The sequence below is a fragment of the Anas platyrhynchos genome, chromosome 6 (assembly GCF_047663525.1).
Source record: "Anas platyrhynchos isolate ZD024472 breed Pekin duck chromosome 6, IASCAAS_PekinDuck_T2T, whole genome shotgun sequence".
Taxonomy (NCBI): domain Eukaryota; kingdom Metazoa; phylum Chordata; class Aves; order Anseriformes; family Anatidae; genus Anas; species Anas platyrhynchos.
Window position 1 is genome coordinate 4,787,341 of NC_092592.1, and position 22,497 is coordinate 4,809,837.

The 22,497-nt window shown below is 43.0% G+C and overlaps 1 protein-coding gene across 6 annotated transcripts in view; it reads left to right on the forward strand.

Moving 5' to 3' along the window:
• The window catches only part of PRKG1 (protein kinase cGMP-dependent 1), a 450,310-nt gene that overhangs the window by 302,879 nt on the left and 124,934 nt on the right, over positions 1 to 22,497 (forward strand). For all 6 annotated transcript variants that reach the window (XM_038180896.2, XM_038180894.2, XM_038180893.2 and 3 more), the window contains 2 exons: positions 10,947 to 11,024; positions 15,530 to 15,624. In XM_038180896.2, coding sequence (XP_038036824.1) covers positions 10,947 to 11,024; positions 15,530 to 15,624 — 173 coding nt within the window. The remainder of the gene's footprint in view (positions 1 to 10,946; positions 11,025 to 15,529; positions 15,625 to 22,497) is intronic.

Below are 22,497 nucleotides of genomic sequence, written 5' to 3' on the forward strand. Positions count from 1 at the left end.
CAGCAACTTTCACACAGCTAGTTTGCTGTCTTTCATTATCGCCGTCATTTCTCCTGGGAAGAAATCTTGTCTGTATCAGCTCCTCTCATGTTTTCTGGAGCAAGCCTCTTTTATAAGGCTCCTCTTCCAGTTGCCTTCACCTGTCCCCACACACGGCTCTTGCCCACATGCACCACCTGTGTGTTCTCTTAGTCCCTGAGCTACCTCACCCAGAGTTGTCTCCTTTGACATTTCTCTTGACCTTTTTCCCTCTTCATCCCCATCTGCATCTCTTTGAACTCTCCAGCCTATTTGGCATCCTCTCTGTCCTCCATTTCACCTCCTTCTGAAATTCCTCTTTCTTCTCAGAAGATTGTCCTGACTGTTAATCTACTTTTATTTCTCTTTTCCTGTTTCTCTGCACTTGAGGAAATGAAGCTGTCCCCCACTGGCAGCACTTCTGCAGTTGATCTCTTCTGGTGGCCTCCTGCGATACCAAATACCCGTGTGGTGGCAGGGCTGAGCTTCCTTCTCTGATCCCTCATCCTTCCTTTCTCATCCTTTGAGCATCTTTACATGTGGTCTTTCTCCAAGAGCACCACAGTTTCCAATCCTCTTTTTGGCCCACTGCCACCTACTTCGTCTCCTCTTTTCTCGTCTTATATTTCCACATCAGTCCTTGCTATGTATGTAGGCAGGTAGATGCTATACCTCCAGAAAGGAGCATTTCTGGGCTTCTACTAGTGATGTCCTCTATAAAAAGGTGTTGGGCTGCAGCCAGCAGCTTGGGCACCTCTTGACTTGGTGCACTGTTTGCTCCTACTTGTGGAGGCGACCTCAGGGGGCAGCAGGGACAAGGTCAGGCTCCAGGGTCAGGACTGTGGTGGCTCCTGCACCAGCAGGTGACATCAGTTTGTGCCTTAATGTGTTTTCTGGGCAGAAACACAGAAACAGATGTTTGCCTCGGTGCCTCAGGAGCCGAGAGGCAGTTGCCTCCCAGGCTTAGGAAACCTGACGGCTCTCCAACATCGGTTGTCAGACTGCGTTACAGTGACAATGTGGATGGAACAAGAATGAAAATGTGGTTTCTAATGCTTTGTGTCTACTTTTAGAGCAAATTAAGGCAGGAAATTTATTTAGCGATAATTCATTTAACTAAATAATGCATTTTTGAGATGCTCCTTCCTCCACTTTTTCCCTTAAAAATGCACATGCACATCTGATTTAGGAATCAAAACGCTGTCTCAGGGCATCGATACAAACCCTAATGGACTCCCAGAGCCCACATCATCCCAGCTTGCCGTCTGATAGCTGATACTCTGTGACATCCTTTAGCCTTAGAGGTAACTGTGCATGACCTTTGAAGCTCAACAAATCTTCATCTGCTCAAGACAGCATCTGCTGCTCAGCCAATGTGACAGGCATTAAAAGAGTCCCTAAACACGCTCCGGGTTGCTCAAGACCATTTGTTTGATGGTAGGCTGGGAAAGAAACCTGACAGTGACAGCAGGACTTGCCTTCACCCGAGAAATGTTTATAGCCAAGGCGGAGCAGAAGGCTGCAGTACGCAGAGTTGAACGAATCTTACAGTTACAGGGGAGAGGACGGAGGAACCTTCTTTCACCAGATGACTCTGCTGATGTGAAGGAGAAGGAAAGAGGGAGCCTAAGAAGATGATACCACTGAAGTTTAAACCTTCCTCATACCCATTTCCTCAGTATTGCTTCATTTTCGGGACTTTTTCAATGAGGCACGTTTGTTTTCAGTGAGAGACCACATAAATCTCAAGTACGTATGGCACACAAATTACAAGTGGTTCTCTTTATCTGTTATTCATTACCATGAAGAGAGCTGTTAAGACTGGCTGTTCTGGTGTTGTAAGTCTAACTCCTGTTGTGTAAATGGAAACAGAATTGATCAGCTGTGTACCCTGGGTCCTAGAAAGAGCAAGGACTTCTTCCTTTCATGTGAGAAGCTTAGAGAGCTCCTAAATGACCACAACCGTAAAACCATATTTACAGGGCAATGAAAAAGTTTTGAATTCATGGTAAAAACTCAACCTGTGTTTCAGGGCTGGCAGTTTCAGCCAACAAAGTCAGCACTCTGGTCAGAGTTTGAAATTGCAGTTTGGAAATTATCTTTTGCTCTAAACCAAGTATGTCGAGTTGCCTGAGTTTCTGTCTAACCCATGTAATTTACATTTTTATTGCCTTATTTCTCCTTGCCTCACCCTCAGCAGTGTTGGTGGGTACTGCCTGGCAGGTAGTATGGGAAAGGCTGGCTCCAGCTCAGTTCCTTGCACGTCTGTGGGACGCTGGCAGGGGGAATTCTGGAGAAAAGGAAGCAAAAGAGGATACCAGCCCCAGCTCCATCCCTGTGTGGCATGCTCCCCTCCCTGCTAGCTCTCCATGTAACATGGTGAAATTCAAATTTACAGAATAGTAGTGCCAAACTCCAAAAGAAACAGGGAATTAAAGCAATCTTTTAACCAAAGAACTTCAAATTAGGAACATGTATCACATCTTTACGTTTCAGGAGCAGCAGAGGACTGCTGTAGGACTGATGTTTTATTCATTGTGTTTTGTACCCAGTGGAATTGTCATAGGCTGTACTTGTTTGCTTTAACAAAACAATTGGTGAGTGTGCCTCTTGGGCTGCTACTGTACTCCATGCTATATTCCTTTCATCTGGAGAAATCGGTACGTTGTTCTCAAATCATGAATTTATATCTTGGTATTAGGAGGTGAGCCACCAACCTATTTCTCAGTCTAAGGAAAAGGTTTCTCTTGGCATATCAGCTGCTACATGTTTTGGATTGTAGCTCGTTATTTTGCAGCATTTGCCTTTTGCCTGTTTCTGGAAATGAAATGAGTTGTTACCAGGTTCTTACCTCCTATCTCAGGAGGATGCTGAGGCAACTGCAGCAGAGGACAGACAAACCAACCATGTGCAGCAATTTGTATTATTCCAGTATGCTGGACCCAAATGCCCATGCAGCAATAGTCCCATTCGGTGCACTACTCCTGGTGTTGATCAGGGGGTTGATGGTGCAGGAAACAAGCAAAATGTAAGCTGCAGGAGACACCACTACTGGTGAAGATGCCCAGGCTGTGCAAAATGTGCTGAGGAGCACGTATTCTCATCACTGACAGAGTCCATTACAGAGCCACGGCGAATCAGTGCAGCACAAATAAAAAGCCTACCACAAGGCTTTTACCAAGGTGACAGTCTCCTGTGATTATTACAACGCAGTTTCAACTTGCATACAAGCGCACACAGATTTCTGATTTGAATTCAAGGGGCTAGTTTGATTTTTTGCAGAAGGAAAAGTAAGTTTGTAGTCCTTTTCTGAGAGAGAGGAACATTTCCTGGAGGGTAGTGCAGCTCAGTTAGAGCCAGCTGAATCAGAGACTGCAAACCCAGGCTGCTGCAGTTTCATCTGCAGGTTTCCTGCTGAAGTTCACAACCATTTGGGAAGGCAGAAGGATGCTAATAACGTCCTAATCAGTGCTGAGATGTGCCACTGCAGGTCAGGCTGTGCCCCTTGTCCCTGACAGGTGACGGCAGGAGGAGTTGGCACGAGCAAGCAGCACCCTCTGGGGTGTTTGCCTCCCTCGTCTGCTTTTCCAGCCCTGTGCTCTGCAATGAAGTTGAATTAAAAGGCATGAGGTAACAACCCTTGATTCCCATCAGTCATATGCCCTTCCCAAATTTCAATTCCCCATTTGTTAGACGTAATATTGTGCTAAGCTGTTGTTTGCAGGGAGTGTCAAAAACCAGACCCACTGGCTACGCCTGGATTCTCAGGCTCAGCAAGCAGAGGACAACAGAAGGATGATTTTACCCTTCCGCTCCCTCATTTTTAGATGTTTCGTGAGAGTGGGACTCAACCTAAAGGCAGAAAAAAAGAAGTTTTATGATTCCTAAAGAATTCGGTACATTACACCAATATTACCCTGAAATGGGTTTTGCCACGTTTTCTAGCAAATAAACTTTTAAAAATTGTATTTTGCTACTGTTGCTGTGGTCATTTTAGACTTGGAAAAAAAAAATTAGAGCAGAAAGTCCAGAACAGAAACAAAAGTATTCTGAAAGCTTCTTACGTTTGGAGTTTTGCTGAGATTCTGTGAGTATTTTTTGAACAGCCAGCAAAATAACGCACTCAGACGTATTTAAAAAATACACCTTGGGGGAGATGGATTGTACATTCAGAACTGTCATCAAGCCTATGTTATCCTCACTGGTTTATGCGGTGCAAACCTGAGGCTTGTTAATAGAGCTTTTGGCTGCAGAGGGTGAAGCTCCTCATCTCAAAGCTACCTTTGTATTTCTGTTCCCCTTACGTGACCTTTTAGAGGATTTTGGCCTCTCTGCGCCACAGCTGACGTGGGTTACGTAGCACTCCAAACATTAAATCTATTTTCCACCTCTTTCAAATGTTCTCAGTGCAAACACAGAAGTCAAAGGCATCCAGTTGGAGGAAAATGAGGTTTTCTGAAGCTTAACCATCGGGTTGGTCTCTAGTGTCAAGGTTTCTCCTCACAGCCTGTGTCAACACTTGGCAGGCTTTAAAAGCTCCGTAGGTTTTGGTGGTGGTCAGGAACAGAAGCCCTGAATGAAGCTGGTGGTTGCCAAAATAAGGCTGGTGGACCAAAGCCTTCCCCCAGCTGTCTGAAGTTGCAAAGCCTGGGCTTTCTCTGCGCTGAGGATGGAAAGACCTGGGAAGTAAGAAAGGTGATTTTTTTCCTCCGATTAGTGCAGCATTTTGAGTTTATGAGCTGTGAGTCGTTCCCATGCACAATGCGGCGCTGTGATAGAAACGCCTCCGGAAAGGACAAGGTGCAGAAATTCAGATTTCAGACTTTCTCCTCTTGTTCCAGCCATGATGTTATATTAGAAAGAAGGACAAAGACGAGGAGAAAGCAATGCAGTGTGTGATGCTACATTTGCTTAGCAGCTGGCAAAGGAAATTAAGTGCACAAATAACTTTTCTGAGAGGGGTGGCATCGGGTGATGCTGAGAGCTTTTTGCAGCTGCTCAGACAAGCTCTTCTTTCCCTTGGGTCTTGTTTCAGCTGAGGTTTTGCTCGGTGAGGACTTGTGGTTTCACACACAGAGAGCTCAGTGACACTAGGAGAACACAAAAAGACAGTTATGGGACTAATACCTTGCTGTTCCTAGTTCTGTCGGTGTTCAAGGCTGGTCTCAGAAAAATCCATTTGCTTCTCAAGAGAGGTTTAATTACAGGGGTGTTTCCCCAGTCAGAGCTGGGCTGCAGGTGTTCTGCAAGGGATGGAGGGCTTCATGAGGCCGGGAAAAAGTTTCCTTTTTCCCAGCACAGCCTGCCTCAACCATGGGCTGTTCCTCACATACAAGTCCTGTGGTGTACATAGAGGACACTGGAGGGGCTGACCAGTGTCTCACCTGATGAATCCCACTAATTAAATATTTTTCCCCTTGGTGCTGGGATTTCTGCTAGGCTTTAAGTCAAACTGACAACAACAACACCAAAAAAAAAGTAAAAAAAAAAATTATAAAAGCTGTGATTACCAGGCAAACTGGGGATCTGCTTTGCTGGTTGGCACGCAGAGGAAGACTTTAAAGAAAAGGATGGCTTCCAGAACTTGTGTTAATTTAGGTTGGGAAAGATATCTTACAAAATATTCAAGCTTCTTTGTATGTTGAGGTTGATTTTAACCTAACTGGGCATGAAGGCCATTTAGACACAGAGTACTGCGTGACATGGGTTAAGGTCTGGCTCTGATATGTAGTGTTGTTGCATAGAAACTGGCCTTCTTTAGGGATTTATTTATTTATTTAATATCATTTATTTACATCTTCTCTCTTTTATTTGGAGAAAATTTGGAGAATTACTGCAAGAGTTGAAGTGAAACTCCGACTGATGTTGATCCAACTCTTGATGTTGATGTTGACTCTTGATGTTGACTCCAACTCTTTGACTGATACCTAGACTTCAACGTGTTCAGTGTACGGGAGGTATTCACCGTATCTGCATCTCACTTGGAGGCACCAAGTAGCTTTCATGTATGTTTGAGGAACAATTTTCTGAGAGACCTGATGTGTGTGGTTGCATCCTGGTAGTGTAAATTTAGTATCCCAGGATGTGCTCAGGATTTTGCTGTAAATATTAATCCCGGGAGTAGTGGGAGTGCTGGTAGCATGGATGGTAATGGAGAGCTTAAGGATTGGTGTTCACTACTCAATCCTGATTCAGATGATAAAATTCTTGCTGTTCCTAATATCAAGTCAGCTGCTCTGTCTGCACTGTCTGAATTGCTTGTAATCCACCTTAAACGTTAAGTCAGCCTAGCTGCTAGCTGAAGCCTACTGCTTATAGGTGTAAGTAGAGCCAACTCTGTTTATTGAGTTGTATCCTTCTAGTTAAACCTCCTCAGAGTGAAACTGCATTACCGATGCATGGGCTGGCCCAGAACCCTTTTAAAACTGCTCTTTCATTTGGCTCAGAAGCCACAAACCGGGTGCCTAATGCAGGAAAAGTGCTGTTTAAACCTGTGCTTTCCAGCCTGCCTAGCATGACCTGGTGCTCTGTGACAAGAGAAAATAAAGATAAAGGGTTGCCCAGACAGGCTATGGCTCCTGCAGGTGAGATCTTTCCCTTTCTGATATTATTTAGATGAATCCAATGATCCCTTTGAACTATGAGAGGAGAAAAATCTGTGTTAGTTTTTGGTGAGGAAACAAAAGTACAAAGACAAGCAGATGATTGCACAGGTCTTCTTGTTACAAAGGTTTTCTGTGTTAGTTATAAAAAAAAAAACAATTAAACAAGAAAAAAACCTATCAGTTTAGCTTCTTAAGGTCTAAAAAATATCTCTTTTATTAATCATAGATTTTTTATGAATTCCCAGTTTTGTTGTTGTTGTTTTTAAAAAGGGATGAGGGGACATCATGTTCCTGATCCTGAAAGCCTTTGATACTATACAAGAGAAGAGAAGCTGACCGTTGTCTGAGCAAGGATTCAGGAATTAACAATTTGGTATTATGCAGAACTGCCAAGGAAAAAGAGGGGTAATAAAGGCTGAAAGGTTCAAAAGTGGGCTGCTCTGAAATGCTGGCAGGGCTCCGCTGCCACAGCGCTGGCTGAGGGCAGTCGAGAAATGCTCCAGTGCCTTCGAAACGCTCATTGGGCTGGCTCTCTCGGCCTGTTTGCTCTTTGCCCAGCTCCTGCCGGGCCTGCCTAGGTACACATGAAGTAAATTCAGTGGACAAATGAGTGTATGTAGTAAGTACATGACTATTTCTCTCACTTATGTGTAATTCAGGTTGGTTTCCTATTAAAATGTTTTTGTTTAGGACCAGTTCTTTGTTCCCTGAGAAAGCTAGTGAGGGCTTTCTCTTTTTTTAGCTTAGCTTTTTCCTTTCCTCACGCACCGTTTCTGTAAATATAATCCGGTGGCTTTGAGCTCCGAGTTCTGCTTCATGGGATAGACTCGGGAACCCTGAAAACATGGAAGCCTTGTGTCCATAGCTCCTCTCTCACCACTGAAGAACAAGAGTATTTAAATGTTCACAGGAATTACATGAAGTATGGGACAGAAAGCAAAACCAAAGCTAGAAGCATTAACAAAGAATCTGAGCTTTCTGTTTTCTTACAGAAACTTTCAGTCTTGAAGTATGGATGTGTTGCACTTCCCAGAAAGCAGAAACCCCAGGACACAAAGGTTTTATCACTTCTTTTCTGAGGAGGAAGCTTTCTGTTAGAGCACGGAACTGGTTCCTGATGCAGACACGAGGGCTTGGGCCATTTGTTTGTCTGGCACTCTGCACAGCAGGCTCCCCACAGACCTCTGTGCTTTGCGGAGGAGAACATTGTCCCCCCTTACTGGTGTAGACTGGGAAAGGTTGGATTATATAGAAAATGAAGCCTGAGACAGGCTGGAGGCTTCTTCATGTGAGTGGAGCAGATCCATCTCCCCTTGGGGAGAAATTCAGTGCTGGCATCTCCATGTCCATCCCAGCATTCGATGTTTGCTGCAGGCACCTCCACGCCATGTGGGGATTAGCCTCAGCTCCGTCCCTTCACCTGGCACCATGGTATTCCCTCAGTGCAGAAGCTTTACAGCAGCATTAGCCATGTTTCAGGGCTTTCTGCATTGAGGGGTTTGATCAGGTGGTTGCTACCTGTTCAAGAGGGATAAAGCAGCTCTTGCCCTGTTGTGAAATACCACAAGGGCCGGGTGTTATTTTGTAAAACAACAGCCTGGTTAGCATGATGAATGTTCCAGGTCTTGCAGCATTTATAATTCATTGAAGTGAGTATTTATCCCCATTCACCAGAGCTTATAAAGTACATGTTAGTGGCTTGTTGGTAGGCATCTGTTCCCAACAGTAATTTCTCTGCTTTATCCTTGCTCTTTCTCAAGTGCTGACTCGTGCAGATTTTGATGCCAAGCTGGGACCTCAATGACTTAGAACCCTTTTATTCCCCTACACACAAGACCTTGAAACTATTTGCTTTTCTACCTGGTTGTCTTGGCTTTGTCAAGCTGTGTTTCTGCAGCCTGCCTGCTTCTCTTTGGGCTTTCTGCACTCCATCTACATGCTGGACCTTCAGCTCTGTTTCTCTGCTGAAAAGAAAAAAAACACGAGAATAGAGCAGCTTCTGTGTCTTTAGAAGTATACTCAAAAACCTACGTGACACTTAGGTTTCACTGAAAAAGACACTAAGTTAACTTTCATCACTGTGCTGTTTATTGCCTTTGAAAATACAGTATTCAGGTAAGAGCTCTTGGCTCAGCCCAGGGTCTCTTCTCCTGGAGGAAAAGTCAATCAAAGAAATTGAGCTCTAAACTAAAATACGGGGTGTTTCACTAGGTGCATTTCTATTTACCTATCTGCTGATTGCAAAGGTGGTTAGAAATATTCATTGCCTATTGTAAAAGCAATTTAGAAACTCTTTAACCAGTTGTATACAGGATATTGGAGCTAGAGTTTAAGATGTCGACTGATGGTTATCTCCATCAGAAGGATCCCCTTCAGTAGAGCCTGGCTTTTAGCAGCTTGCTGGATCTCAGCCATTACATTTAATCTTGCAGAGGCAGGTCCAGAAATAGTGATGGAGTCAGTCTAAGGCTAGTGAAGACTCATTTATTGACTTCCCTTTTTGTGGTTTTAACTTAAATGTTATTACTTTGTATGTGCCACCACACCAGTGTCAAGCTGTCAGAATTCCTGCTGTTCTCCCACTGTTCTTGAACTGGTTTTCTCTATGTGAATTGGAGTTTGTGTTCCTAAAACATGAATCAGCTATGCCATGAATTTGTGCAGCATACCTGCCAAAATGCTTTCTTCAGAGGATGTATAGTGGTACCATATGTACCAGAGACTATGCTGGTACCTTTAATGTGTCTGGCTAAAAGCAAGAGGCTTGGAATTACATCTGTTTGCATGTGTCACGAGTGAGCACTAATGTGCTTTGCTTACTTCACACACTGCTTTCAAGTGTAAGCGCACAGAAATAATTTGGTAAGAATGGGCAAAGCACGCGGATGAGTTTATTTGTGTTAGAAAAGGAGGATTTCAGAGGACAAGTCAGAGCATTGTTGGACACTGGATGATTCATGCTGGATTTAGCCATGAGAGAGATGGGCTTGGAATATGTAAAGATGAAGGCATGAACCAGAGGAAGGGCATGGGAGGGTCAAGCGAATGGAAAGCACTGCCTGACTGGGAACTGATCAAAGGGCTGGAGGAATATGATCTGAATTGTGGGGAGAAGGGCTTGCAGTATTTATTTCGAATAAGTCTACAGACCAGGGAAAAAAAAAAAAATATATATATATATATATATAGGCAAGTTGTCTACCATATATATATGGTAGGTAAGCTGTCTCTGCTAAAGCCAGAGACAGCTTTGGATCCTTCCAGGCTCTAACTTTATTCTCCTTCCATTCCCTTTGTGGAAGCCTGAATGGGAGGGTTGGGAGGACTCATGTGGGGATCCGGAGATGGCTGCAGGACTGCGGCTCTTGGCGCTAAGCAGCTGGTGCAGCTCATCCTGCTGATTGAGGCCCAGACATCAGGCTCGGCATGTGTGGCATTTTGGGGCAGGCTTTGTCACAAATCAGTGCTGGGACATGGGAGACCTGACACCTGCAGCCACGTCTGCGTTCTCTTCAGAGGCTTGACTAAAACAACAGCTTTCATTTTAGCAGTAGGAGATTTGGGGAAGATGCTTGGTCTTTTGCTCACCTCTGCTTGCTGTTGAACGGATGTTTGTTGAATTCACAGGGTGCAGAGCACCTCAGAAGAATCTGCTAGTTTGGGGGTGGGAGGGTTAAATATTTGTGTGGAGCCTTTATTTAGAACATATTGGCTTATTTTTTGGTGAAGTATAAATGCATATTGATTTTGATGGGGTAATTCAAGGGATGAAGCTATCGTATTAAGTTTAGATGCAAGCTCTGACAAGGTATGACAGAAATTTAGCAATAAATATTCCATAAAATAAGACAAAAAAAGACAGATTAAACTACTATAGTAACAGGGAGAAAGCAAAAATTATTTATTCAATAAAACCCTTGCTGGCAGTGCTGATAAAATATCAGGCTTTCGGGTGGTTTAGGTAGAGAACTATATTTACAACAAATACATTATTGCAGTTCAGTTAGTGTACTGTATTCTCTGTCAAAAATGCCTGTGTCAGGTTTACTTAGAATAAGTGGATTTAGGCTGTGAGGATAATTCATCTGGGCAAAAGCTGGCACTAGCACAGTAATAAGAAAAATAGGCAAGCCAGAAATGGTTTCTTTTTAATTATTATATTTCTCGACATAGGACAATTCTTAAATCACAAACAGTGTCAGACTTGGATAAAATTGGACCAGGGTTATGTTTCCCTAAGCACTATCTTGCAAAACTGCCAAATTATCAACTGAATAACATTATCTGATTATGTTTGGTCATATATTTATTTTTTTTTTGCAGACGCACTATGAAAGCGGAGAGTATATTATCCGACAAGGTGCTCGAGGGGACACTTTCTTTATAATCAGCAAAGGAAAGGTAAGTTGACACTCTTCTAAGGAAATGTGAAGGTGGCGATGGTGATGACATGCACTTGAAATTCAGTGCCAGCCAGTGCTTTCTCTCTCCCCTCCCCAGGGCACAAATGTTGCAACACTTGACATTTAATTAAACTTCTTGGCATTGTATCAGTAGGGAAGAGTGGCCTGAAGGGAAAAAAAATAAAAAAAATAGATCTTATGCTGTTTTACACATGTGCTCACAGTGAACATTTTGGGGCTTGAAGACAGTTAAGTCTCTTGGTACATGACCAAACAAGCTCTGTCCTTTTCTTCTTCGATGGGTTATCTGCATTGGGTAGTCCTGTGCCATCCCAAAGTGTTCCTGCATGCTGCATGCATCTCCCTGCTTTTTCCTTCTTACTAAATCACAGTTTCCTAAGCTGGGTCAGAGCTTTCTTTTTATTTTTGCTTTTTTATTTAATTGCAGACACCTACTCTGAGTCCCTGCATGTTTCTCTACCCCAGCATTCTTGTAGCCAAATTTTCTTATAGGGTACTCTGCAATACTACACTAGTCTTTACCAAGTATCCCTCTTACAAGGCTGACTTCCAGACTTCATTCCCATGACTATCACTTTGTAGCTTTTCCAAATTAAATAATAGGAACTCAGAGAAGTCTCAGATTTCTCTTTGGGGAAGAAAAATGGTCTAAGTTTCTGCTTTACTGCTCACAGGGGAAAATATGCTTTTTGACCTCTTTTCCTGTAAAATCCTTTTTTTTTTTTTTTTTTTTGATCCACTTGACTTTTTTTTTTTCTTTTTTGGTTTGTTTTAGCCCCTAATATTATTACACTTGAGAAACATTTGGCTTCTTTCCATGTAGCAGGATATTGACATTCAAGGGAATACATGGTGGTTTCCCACTGCAGATCAGATGTGATCCATGAAAAGTAAACACAAATAGTTAAATATGCTTGAAATTAAGCCAACCCAAGCCTCCCGGTTCATGGATTTGATATTTGCACCAAGGCAAATAATGTAGTCCGTGCATAATTAAAGTTAGCAAAAAAAACCAAACATGGCATCTGCACAGGAGGAATGTGGGTGTTGTACACAGCTGGGTTGAATCCTGAGCTGTCAGCTCTCGGATACTCAAAGTAGATTTTCACCATCATCTTCCACTCTCTATTGCTGGGAGGCAGTCTTTATGAGAAGAAAAAGGTGTCTTTTTCAGATGAAGAAGATAATCATGGACAGGTTTCTGAAATGAAGCCAATCATTGACAGTAGAGGTAGGAATTTGATGGTATTCCCCTGTGCTCTTTTGATTTGCTCCATTGAGAAGTAGGATTTCATCTTTTTCCAGAACACGGACAACCATGGCGTACACTTCAAATCCTTTCTATTCAGACCATTTTCATGGGAGGATGCACCTCCCTTCTTCACCAAGTTTTAAAAGCCCACTTGCCACGTTGACCAGCCTGTTGGTGAGGGTGCTTTTGACCCACACGGTCTTGTGGCTCCATACCTTCCTAGCACTCCTCAATCCTCAGAGTCCCATGGTTGTAGAAACCAAATCTCTGCTGTTGGCAGCCACTGGACAAACAGTTGTTGACCTGCGTGGTTCATCCGCTCCTCAAGCCAACGGGATTCCCAGATCCTCAGCTGGATCTTGGTGGCTTGACAGGAATTTTCACCAGGACGATTAAATTCTGCCCAGTTTTCTCTTGCAACCTCACTGAGTTGCAGAAGAGATGAGATATCTGTGACTGATGAAGGATGGAGTGGGAGGGTGTTTAATTTTAATGCCTGTGTTGGGACATAGCTACACAGTGATATCAGAACTACCCCACTCTAAGGGTATGTCCCAGGCTAGCAGAAATAGAGCCTTAGCAGTGAAACATGGAATAAATAGCAATGAGATAGGGAATAAACATTTCAGTGTATGCTTTTTGGCACTTTTTGAAGCAGGGGCACATAATGTCGCATGCCCCATCCTGAAACCTTACCCAGGTGGCTTAGTAAAACAGAAGAAATTCTGCTTCCAGCTCATGTACGTAGAACCTCACGTGTACTTTCTGCAGTCAGCAGCATTGTGTATTAGCAGTGAAATCTACTTTTAAAAATTCTTTCCTGCCTTTTGTCAGAGCTTCTGCAGTGACAGTCAAGAGAAGCGAGATTTTTAAATTTCTGAGCTCAGCACTTTTCTCAGAAATGCTTCAAAAGATTTTTTTTTTCTTTCACTCTGTGCTTTGATAGTTCTCTTAGTGGCAAAACCCTTTTCCCCTTTTTCTCCCTCCTAATTTCATATGCTACTCAATCCAGCTCCTCTTAGTTGGATTTTAGTCACTTAATTGTTTGGGGGCATGTGGCTACCAATTTACCCCATATACGTTCCTATATCTGAGACTGCCTGTGGTCAACAGACAGCTCCTTGCAGAATTGGGACAGTGAATGCAGCAGCAGCTGCAAAAATGGTGAACGTGGCCTTACAATTCAGTGCTATTTGTTAGCGTACTTCCTCAATTCCAGGTGAATAGAAATCAAAACCTGTTCAAAACAACCTGTGAGCAGAAATCTGTTGACTAACACATCAGACGGGGACAGTTTGATCCCTTTTGGTCGCGACTTGCTGCTGCTCTGTGCCCATTCAGTGTCCTCCCTTTACCAAGACACTGCGTGTGTCATGCTGTGCCATTGTGCACCATTTTCCCCTTAAAAACAATGGTGTGGCACCAATTTAATACCATAACATGCAGGTTCTTCACTGGTGCTGGGCTGTTCAGATGTGTCATCGCTCTGAGCTGTGTCGAAATTACTCCCGTAGTCCCTTAGCGTTCATTTCTGAGGATCAGTGAAGGTCATGGAGAAAGAGCTTAAATATGTGTTAAAGTTCCCTTTGTTTGTCCAAGTTTGTTTTTCGTCAGCTATAAACCTTCCTGGCTTGTCTGTTACACTTTTCCTGCCCTCATCTGATGCTTGATGAGTCAGTGCAGATGTTTAACATAGTGTGTTGGAGACACAGTGCTCACTAATGACTCAAACCCACTGTTTTACCATCCGTACAAGAAACCAGAGAAAGTGCAGGGCAGAACTGTAAACTTAATGGTAAAATTAAACTGAAATGTCTCTAAATCAGAAAGGAAGTGTCTGTTGTCCTAAATTTGGGCTTTGTGAATTTGCATGTGCAAAAGCTCTGATTATAGCAAACAGCCTGAAATGCTGCAAAGAGACAAGGGATTTTCCCTTGTAAGCCCTCCAGAGGGTTGTTCATTCCACTTAAATTTTGGACAGCTCTGGCTTTGGAAATTCCTGTCACTTTCCACTGGCGATGGATGGAGCCTGGACAACCAGATTGATAGATGGTTAATGTTAGGAGAGATGGTCCCCACCATTCTCTGATTGCAGGGGCAGTATTTCACCCGCTTTTGCATGCCGTAAGTATGAGTTGCCTCTGATAAGGGCTAGCTGAAAAGCAGAAAATATTTCTCATAGAGGGCTATTACATCAATAGTACTCACCTTTTGTAAGGTCTTGATAATGAGCAGACTATGTCATGCTGTCCTCAGCCCCCAGCAGCGTGTTCCAGGGCTTTGTCATGCAGCTGTTGGGATTTATATTCCATACTGGCTTGGGGAACCAGAGCCACTTACAAAGGTAATACAAAGTAGAAGTGTGTTCAGATGATCAATTACTATTTTTCTTCTGAAATCTTTTCAGAAAATAAAAAGGATCCCAGAGATGGGACATCATCACTCGGAGATGTGTAGTCATCTACCTGTTGTTGCAGTGTTTCCATCTTAAACTTGGGCTTACACTAGGTTATACCTCCTATTGTTTTACATTTCATGTAAAAGTCTCCATTCCATCAGCAGTAATTGCTTTTCTCTTTTACTGAAAAAATCAAAATACCATCTTGGTTTTATTTTTTTCTTTATACTGGGATGAAAATAGTTTATTTTTGCTCCGGCTAGAATTACCTCCTCAACAAATTCAGGACATGATGAAAATGAAAGGAGCCATCCTTCAGCCTATAATGATCCAAACTGTTTCATTTAAATTATGACTAAAGGTAGATTTTCTTTTTTTGCGCTCCCTTAAGTGAACTTAGCAATGCAAGAAATCATGTGGAACAAAGCTAACAGAAGCCTATGCCCTGTGCCTGTCTTATACACATGAAATATTTGGAACCTGTTTGAGCTGTTGACTCCATATGGGCAACGACTGTGCTTGTGCAGCCAACTCCGTGTTTAGAGCCTTCGAAAAACACAAGTATTGTATTTTTCCAAGAGTAGTCGGCTTGTTGGTGGGAAATAACTCATTTGTATATAATTCATTTCCTTGGATGGCTTGAGATTAGTTTATGGAGAACTGGTTGCTGATGGCTGAGGGAAAAGTTCACTACTGGTGACTTACATGGTTTGAATATGAACTGGAACCCTTCTCGAGAGATCTGGGAGATGACTAATCCCTTTCTGAACAAATGGGCTGTATTCCTTAATTAAAGGTTTTCTAAATGCTGGGGGTTTTGGCTTTTCAACAGGTGAATGTTACTCGTGAAGACTCCCCCAGTGAAGATCCAGTCTTTCTCCGTACTTTAGGGAAAGGAGATTGGTTTGGAGAAAAAGCACTTCAAGGGTAAGTGCTCCTTATGATGTAGCTTTTATGCTGCGATAATTTTTCAAGGACTTATGTGATCCTCAGAGGGCTCTTACAATTTAGAAATAGGCAACAATTACATTGGAAGTGGTTTTATACTTTTGGAGTTGTGCTTTGTCACTTAGTGTTGCATGTTGCAATGTGTCTGTTCCTTAATGGGGAAATATAACTTGTTGTGCAATGGAGTGGCCAAATGTAGATTTTCCCTTGTTTGTAGACATAAGAAGATACTTTGACACTGTCATAGATATTATAATATATATATATTATATCATGGCACTGTCATATATTTGAAGATCTGAAATGTTTGATGTTTTGCAACTCAGCCACATTTCTCAGATATGGCAAAAGGAGATCATCATGGTCTTCTGTATGGGATAGACAGCTGAAGTCAGGGCAGTAGTGCTGGTTTTTAAATTGTCTTATTGTGTATACATGATGTTGGTGGAGGTGGTAATTGTATGAGAGTGACCTCTTTTATATAAGCAATCTCCTTTGGGGATGACTTGGGGGACAACTAAAAGAATAGCAACTAAAAATCCAGATTCAATAGATTATAAAAATACACTTTACTTCTATAGGGAAGAATAAGAATGGGAATAGGAAAACATGCTTTATGCAGGAATGTGTGGTACCCGTTAATCTTAATGGACAAACACTTCATCTCACTCTGAGTACTTAGCTCTGCATGTAAGCTATTGGTCTTCTCATTGATGCTGTGAGAATGTATTGTGTGTTTGCTCCCTCATAAATCTCTCTTCTTCCAAAGGGAAGCCAGAATGTTTGATGCCCAATTTTTCTGTTCCTTCTGGCAGCCAGGAATACCTGTCCCATACAAAACTTGTCATGCCTCTGAAAATCTATACATTAATTTTAAAATAATATGCTTATCAAATAAACATCCTTATTTTGGTTACTTTGTTAATGCTAAGGTGGAGATGAACTATATTTTTAAAATTTCACCCACAAATATATAAGCTAGAAACACTTATTTTTGTTTGTCAAGAGTCTCACGGAAACTTGACTCTCAGTGCTGGTATGTTAAAAGAAGAACCAAATATCTTGAGGCAGCCAATCCAGTAGCGAGAACAGGCAATAGTGTGCCAAACAAACCATCTTTTGAAGACCAGATATGGCAAATAAAAGGATTTTCATAATTTGCCTCCCTGAATATTTCTAGTAACAAGCAACATAACTGTGAGACTTTCTCAGCTTTTCAAATTAAGTTTTTTGGCTGACTGGCAGAGTCTGAAATTAGATAATTTGCAAGGAATACTTGTCTGCATGTATTTAAATATTCAATACATAATAAGTTTATCTTCTGAAACTAAACTGAAACTTAATAATTGATATTATATTCTCAATTTGGAAGGAAAACTTGATTTTGTTATATGTTTTGATATGGAGACAGCATATTTCAAGTACTGTACATCCAGTTTGCTAGTAAGTTCAATAATTCTGTAGCTCGATTTAAAATGAATGGTATGGAAACATTGTGATGTAGAACACCCAGCAATTCAATAAATTACTTGTAAATTAGTAACTTTCAGGACTGTGTAGACATCACTGTTCAGCAACTACGTAAGCCTTCTGCTGCATGTGTAAAATACAGTTGAGATTGAGAGTTCAGGATAAACTCAAGAAACTTAAGTATATTTTCTTCACTTGTTCTTTGGTTCATTTTTCAAAATTTTGCTGGGATCTGTTCAGTAACAGCTTCATTACTTGCTATTTGGTCATGTGTTATGATTTCATACGTGTAGGATATGGTTACAACTTCAAGCCATTTCTTTCTGGCCAGTATAAAGTAATAGCTGCAGTGTTGATTCTGCTTATCGTTGCACTGTAGGAGGATGGATAACAAATATCTTCTAGTCTCTGATAGAAATGTTTATACTGACATAAAAATCCACTGATAATATACATTATTCTGTTTTTCTCACTTGCACCAGATGGCAGACTTTACTCCACAGTATCCAATTCCACACCAGCAGGAACAAAACAAGTCACAAAATTATCCGCCCCATCATCTTACAGTAATACTCATGGCTCCCAACTATTACACTGCTCTCTTACCTTCCTGGCTAATTGCTAATTGAATCTGAGATTGCAGATGTATAATTTACAGTATAATAACACATCATTTATGTGTACTTGCAATCAGTTACTTTTTGGGATGTTTTCTTAATTGGAAAAAAAAACATAGTGCCATTTACGATAATTATTTATATCAACAGGGAAATAACAGAATTCATTCAAATAGGCAATGGAGAAAAACTCAATCCTACTTTGTGGCTAATGTAAGTTTTACTAAAACTGGCTAATAATTGTGCTGCTTTGATAATGTCACAGCTGAATTCTTGAGCAAGAGCATGCCATGCTGCATCGATGGAAAATGTGTTAGTCTGCAGGGGACAGTCGTAGGGAGAATGATGGAAGAAGAAAAGAGGAAAGAAAAGCAAATCTGGAGGATCATATGAAAAGGCTCTTTCTCCTTCAGAAATGGTTTCCCATTGGCCAACCCGAAAAAGGAGCAGTTTGAGCCATTGCTTCTGTACTATTACATTATATAGTATATTTGAATAGAGCTGTGATTTGGGCTGCTGGGGGTTTCACCTGGTTTGGGTATCCAGGAGGAACTGCAGACCAAAGGACAAAATGGTGATGGCATGTGACAGAGGGTTGATGTTTTGGAGAGGCAGCGTGGGAGCCCACCTTGGTGAACAGAAGAGGGATTTTGAAAGAAATACAAACATTTTGGTTCATAACATTTTGAGTAGTGCTAGAGACAAGTACATCCAACTCTGAGGTCCAACAGCTGGGGGTTTTCTGGTGAGCGCTTTGGCTTTTGTAGGAGGGAACCTCGAAAGACTGTGACCTGAAGTCTCTGGTGGCAAGAACAGAAGAATTTGGGTGAGTGTGCCTGGTTGAAGATGACATGGGGCTCACCATATATATAAACATGTACTTACATTGACATTAATAAAAAGGCTGGAATTACGTAGTACTGAAAAAAGTACTGGGAGGACAGAGGTCATGCTTAGATTTTAAACTTGCACAAATATATTAAACACTTCTATCAGAGATGTTTTTCAAATTCTGAGATGAAAATGGCAGCTTCTTTCATTACTTTTCTGCTGTATTGCTAGACTGTTGTCTTTGAAAGGTTTGTTATTAATGTGGTTACCACAATAGGTAGCTAGCTCAATGTGGCTGAGACAGATGCTTGTGGGGCAAAAGAGGTTTATTAAAACCAAGCAGAATTTTGAAAGCAGCTTAGTTTGCTCATTTGTCCTTGTGAGGTATCTTTGAAAGTAATGAAATGATTTGTTTTTCACGTAGAATTTATCATCTTCAATCATGTGGATTTATAAAGCCCCTTGAATGTGCCTTGTAGAGAGGTTTTTGCGACTTCAGTTAAGCCAAAGTGAACCACTTGACCACAAGCACCTGTGTGGCAGGGTGACAGCCTGTTGGAAGAGATGAGAGTGCCTTGGCAACTGGTTTTAATTATGTGAAGTTTTCCAATCTTTCCAGATTGGAAAGCGGTGAGAATTAGGGAAGTCTTCCTGCCTCCGGCAGCCACTGGAGGTTGTGAATGAGACCTGGTGAAAAAGTTCCCAGCTGAGACAGCCCCAGCCAAAGGGTGTCTTCTCTTCTTCCTTGTTTGTAAAGAATAAAGTGTAGATTTTTATTATTTTAATATTTTAAATTTTATTATTTTAATACTGGTGGTGCACAGGGTGAAGAAGGAATGCTGGTCTGCAGGTCATGGACAAGGTGCTCTGCCATGGTGACAAATTGTAGTGACGTTTGAGCTCCTTCACTGTAATGGATATAGAAATTTTTTGTTACCTTGATGATGATTGGAAAATGAGTACAGAAATACCAGTCTCTCAGGACATAACAGCACATCTTCCTTTCAAGAGAATTTGTGCTGTTTCCCATTTGTGTCTCCAGCTCTTGAAGGCTCCTGTTTAGTTACAGTCCTACTGTTAGAAACCACTGTCCCCAAAATCTCTATGGTATGTTTTGTGTGCTGGCAATTCACATGATATGTAAAACAATATATGATCTGTGTGTATAGTAGTGCAAAAAGAAAATTTCCTTGCTGACCACCCCAAAACTTTATACCATATTTCCCATTAAAATCTGTCACAGCAGCTTGCACTGGTTAAATTTTATCATGGTTTAACCCGGCCGGCAGCTAAACACCACGCAGCCGTTCGGTCACCCTCCCCCCTCCCTCTCTGGGACGGGGGAGAGAAATGGAAAGTGAAGTCCATGAGTTGAGATAAAGACAGTTTAATAAGACAGGAAATAAAAATAACAATAATAATAATACAATGATGATAATAGTACTACTACTAATAGTACTATTGTATAGTACTATTAGTACTATTGTATAGTACTAATGTATTGTATATGTAATGTATTGTATAGTACTATTGTATAGTACTATTGTATAGTACTATTGTATAGTACTACTACTAATAGTACTATATATATATATTCTTTTGGAAGGGGTGGCGGTGTGGCTCTCTATATTAGAGAGTCTTTCGATGTTGTAGAACTCGAGGCTAGGAATGACAAGATCGAGTCCCTTTGGGTTAGGATCGGCAGGGACAACAAGGCTAGTGTCCTGGTCGGGGTCTGCTATAGACCGCCGAACCAGGATGAGGAGACGGATGAGGAGTTCTACAGGCAGCTGACAGAAGTTGCGAAATCGTCGGCGCTTGTACTCGTGGGGGACTTCAACTTCCCTGACATATCCTGGAAGCACAACACAGCCCAGAGGAAGCAGTCTAGGAGGTTTCTGGAGAAAGTGGAAGATAGCTTCCTGACGCAGCTGATTAGTGAACCTACCAGGGGTGGTGCCCTGCTAGACCTTCTCTTCACAAACAGAGAAGGACTGGTGGAGGATGTGATTGTCGGGAACAGTCTTGGGCAGAGTGACCACGAAATGGTGGAGTTCTCTATTCTTGGCGGGGCCAGGAAGGGAACCAGTAAAACCACTGTATTGGACTTTCGGAGGGCTGACTTTAGGCTGCTCAGGACACTGGTTGGTGGAGTCCCATGGGAGGCGGTTCTGAAGGGCAGAGGGGTTCAGGAAGGCTGGGTGCTATTCAAGAGGCAAATCCTAATGGCACAGGAGCGGTCTATCCCCATGTGCCCAAAGATGAGCCAGCGGGGAAGACGACCAGCCTGGCTCAACAGAGAATTGTGGCTTGAGCTTAGGAGGAAAAAGAGGGTTTATAATCTTTGGAAAATTGGGCAGGCCACTAGGGAGGACTATAAGGATGTAGCGAGGCTGTGCAGGGACAAAATTAGGAAGGCCAAAGCTCATCTGGAGCTCAAGCTGGCTACTGCCGTTAAAGATAACAAAAAACGCTTTTATAAATACATCAACACAAAAAGGAGGACTAAGGAGAATCTCCATCCTTTACTGGATGCGGGGGGAAACTTAGTTACAAGAGATGAGGAAAAGGCGGAGGTGCTCAATGCCTTCTTTGCCTCAGTCTTTAGTGGTAAAACCGGTTGCTCTCTGGATACCCAGTACCCAGAACTGGTGGAAGGGGACGGGGAGCAGGATGTGGCCCTCACCATCCACGAAGAACTGGTTGGTGACCTGCTACGGCACTTGGATGTGCACAAGTCGATGGGGCCGGATGGGATCCACCCAAGAGTACTGAGAGAACTGGCAGAGGAGCTGGCCAAGCCCCTATCCATCATTTATCAGCAGTCCTGGCTATCGGGGGAGGTCCCAGCTGACTGGCGGCTAGCAAACGTGACGCCCATCTACAAGAAGGGCCGGAGGGCAGACCCGGGGAACTACAGGCCGGTCAGTTTGACCTCAGTACCAGGGAAGCTCATGGAGCAGATCCTCTTGGGAGTCATCATGCGGCACTTGAAGGGCAAGCAGGCGATCAGGCCCAGTCAGCATGGGTTTATGGAAGGCAGATCCTGCTTGACGAACCTGATCTCCTTCTACAACAAAGTGACGCGCTGGGTGGACGAGGGAAAGGCTGTGGATGTGGTCTACCTTGACTTCAGCAAGGCTTTTGACACCGTTTCCCACAGCATTCTCCTCAAGAAACTGGCTGCTCTTGGCTTGGACTGGCGCACGCTTCGTTGGGTTAGAAACTGGCTGGATAGCCGGGCCCAGAGAGTTGTGGTAAATGGAGCCAAGTCCAGTTGGAGGCCAGTCACTAGTGGCGTCCCCCAGGGCTCGGTACTGGGGCCGGTCCTCTTTAACATCTTCATCAATGATCTGGATGAGGGCATTGAGTGCACCCTCAGTAAGTTTGCAGATGACACCAAGCTAGGTGCGTGTGTCGATCTGCTTGAGGGTAGGAAGGCTCTGCAGGAGGATCTGGATAGGCTGCACCGATGGGCTGAGGTCAACTGTATGAAGTTTAACAAGGCCAAGTGCCGGGTCCTGCACCTGGGGCGCAATAACCCCAAGAAGAGCTACAGGCTGGGAGAGGAATGGCTGGAGAGCTGCCAGGCAGAGAAGGACCTGGGAGTGATGGTGGATAGTCGGCTGAATATGAGCCAGCAGTGTGCTCAGGTGGCCAAGAAGGCCAACGGCGTCCTGGCTTGTATCAGAAACACTGTGACCAGCAGGGCTAGGGAGGTGATCGTCCCCCTGTACTCGGCTCTGGTGAGGCCGCACCTCGAGTACTGTGTTCAGTTCTGGGCCCCTCGCTACAAGAAGGACATCGAGGTGCTTGAGCGGGTCCAGAGAAGGGCGACGAAGCTGGTGAGGGGCCTGGAGAGCAAGTCCTATGAGGAGCGGCTGAAGGAGCTGGGCTTGTTCAGCCTAGAGAAAAGGAGGCTCAGGGGTGACCT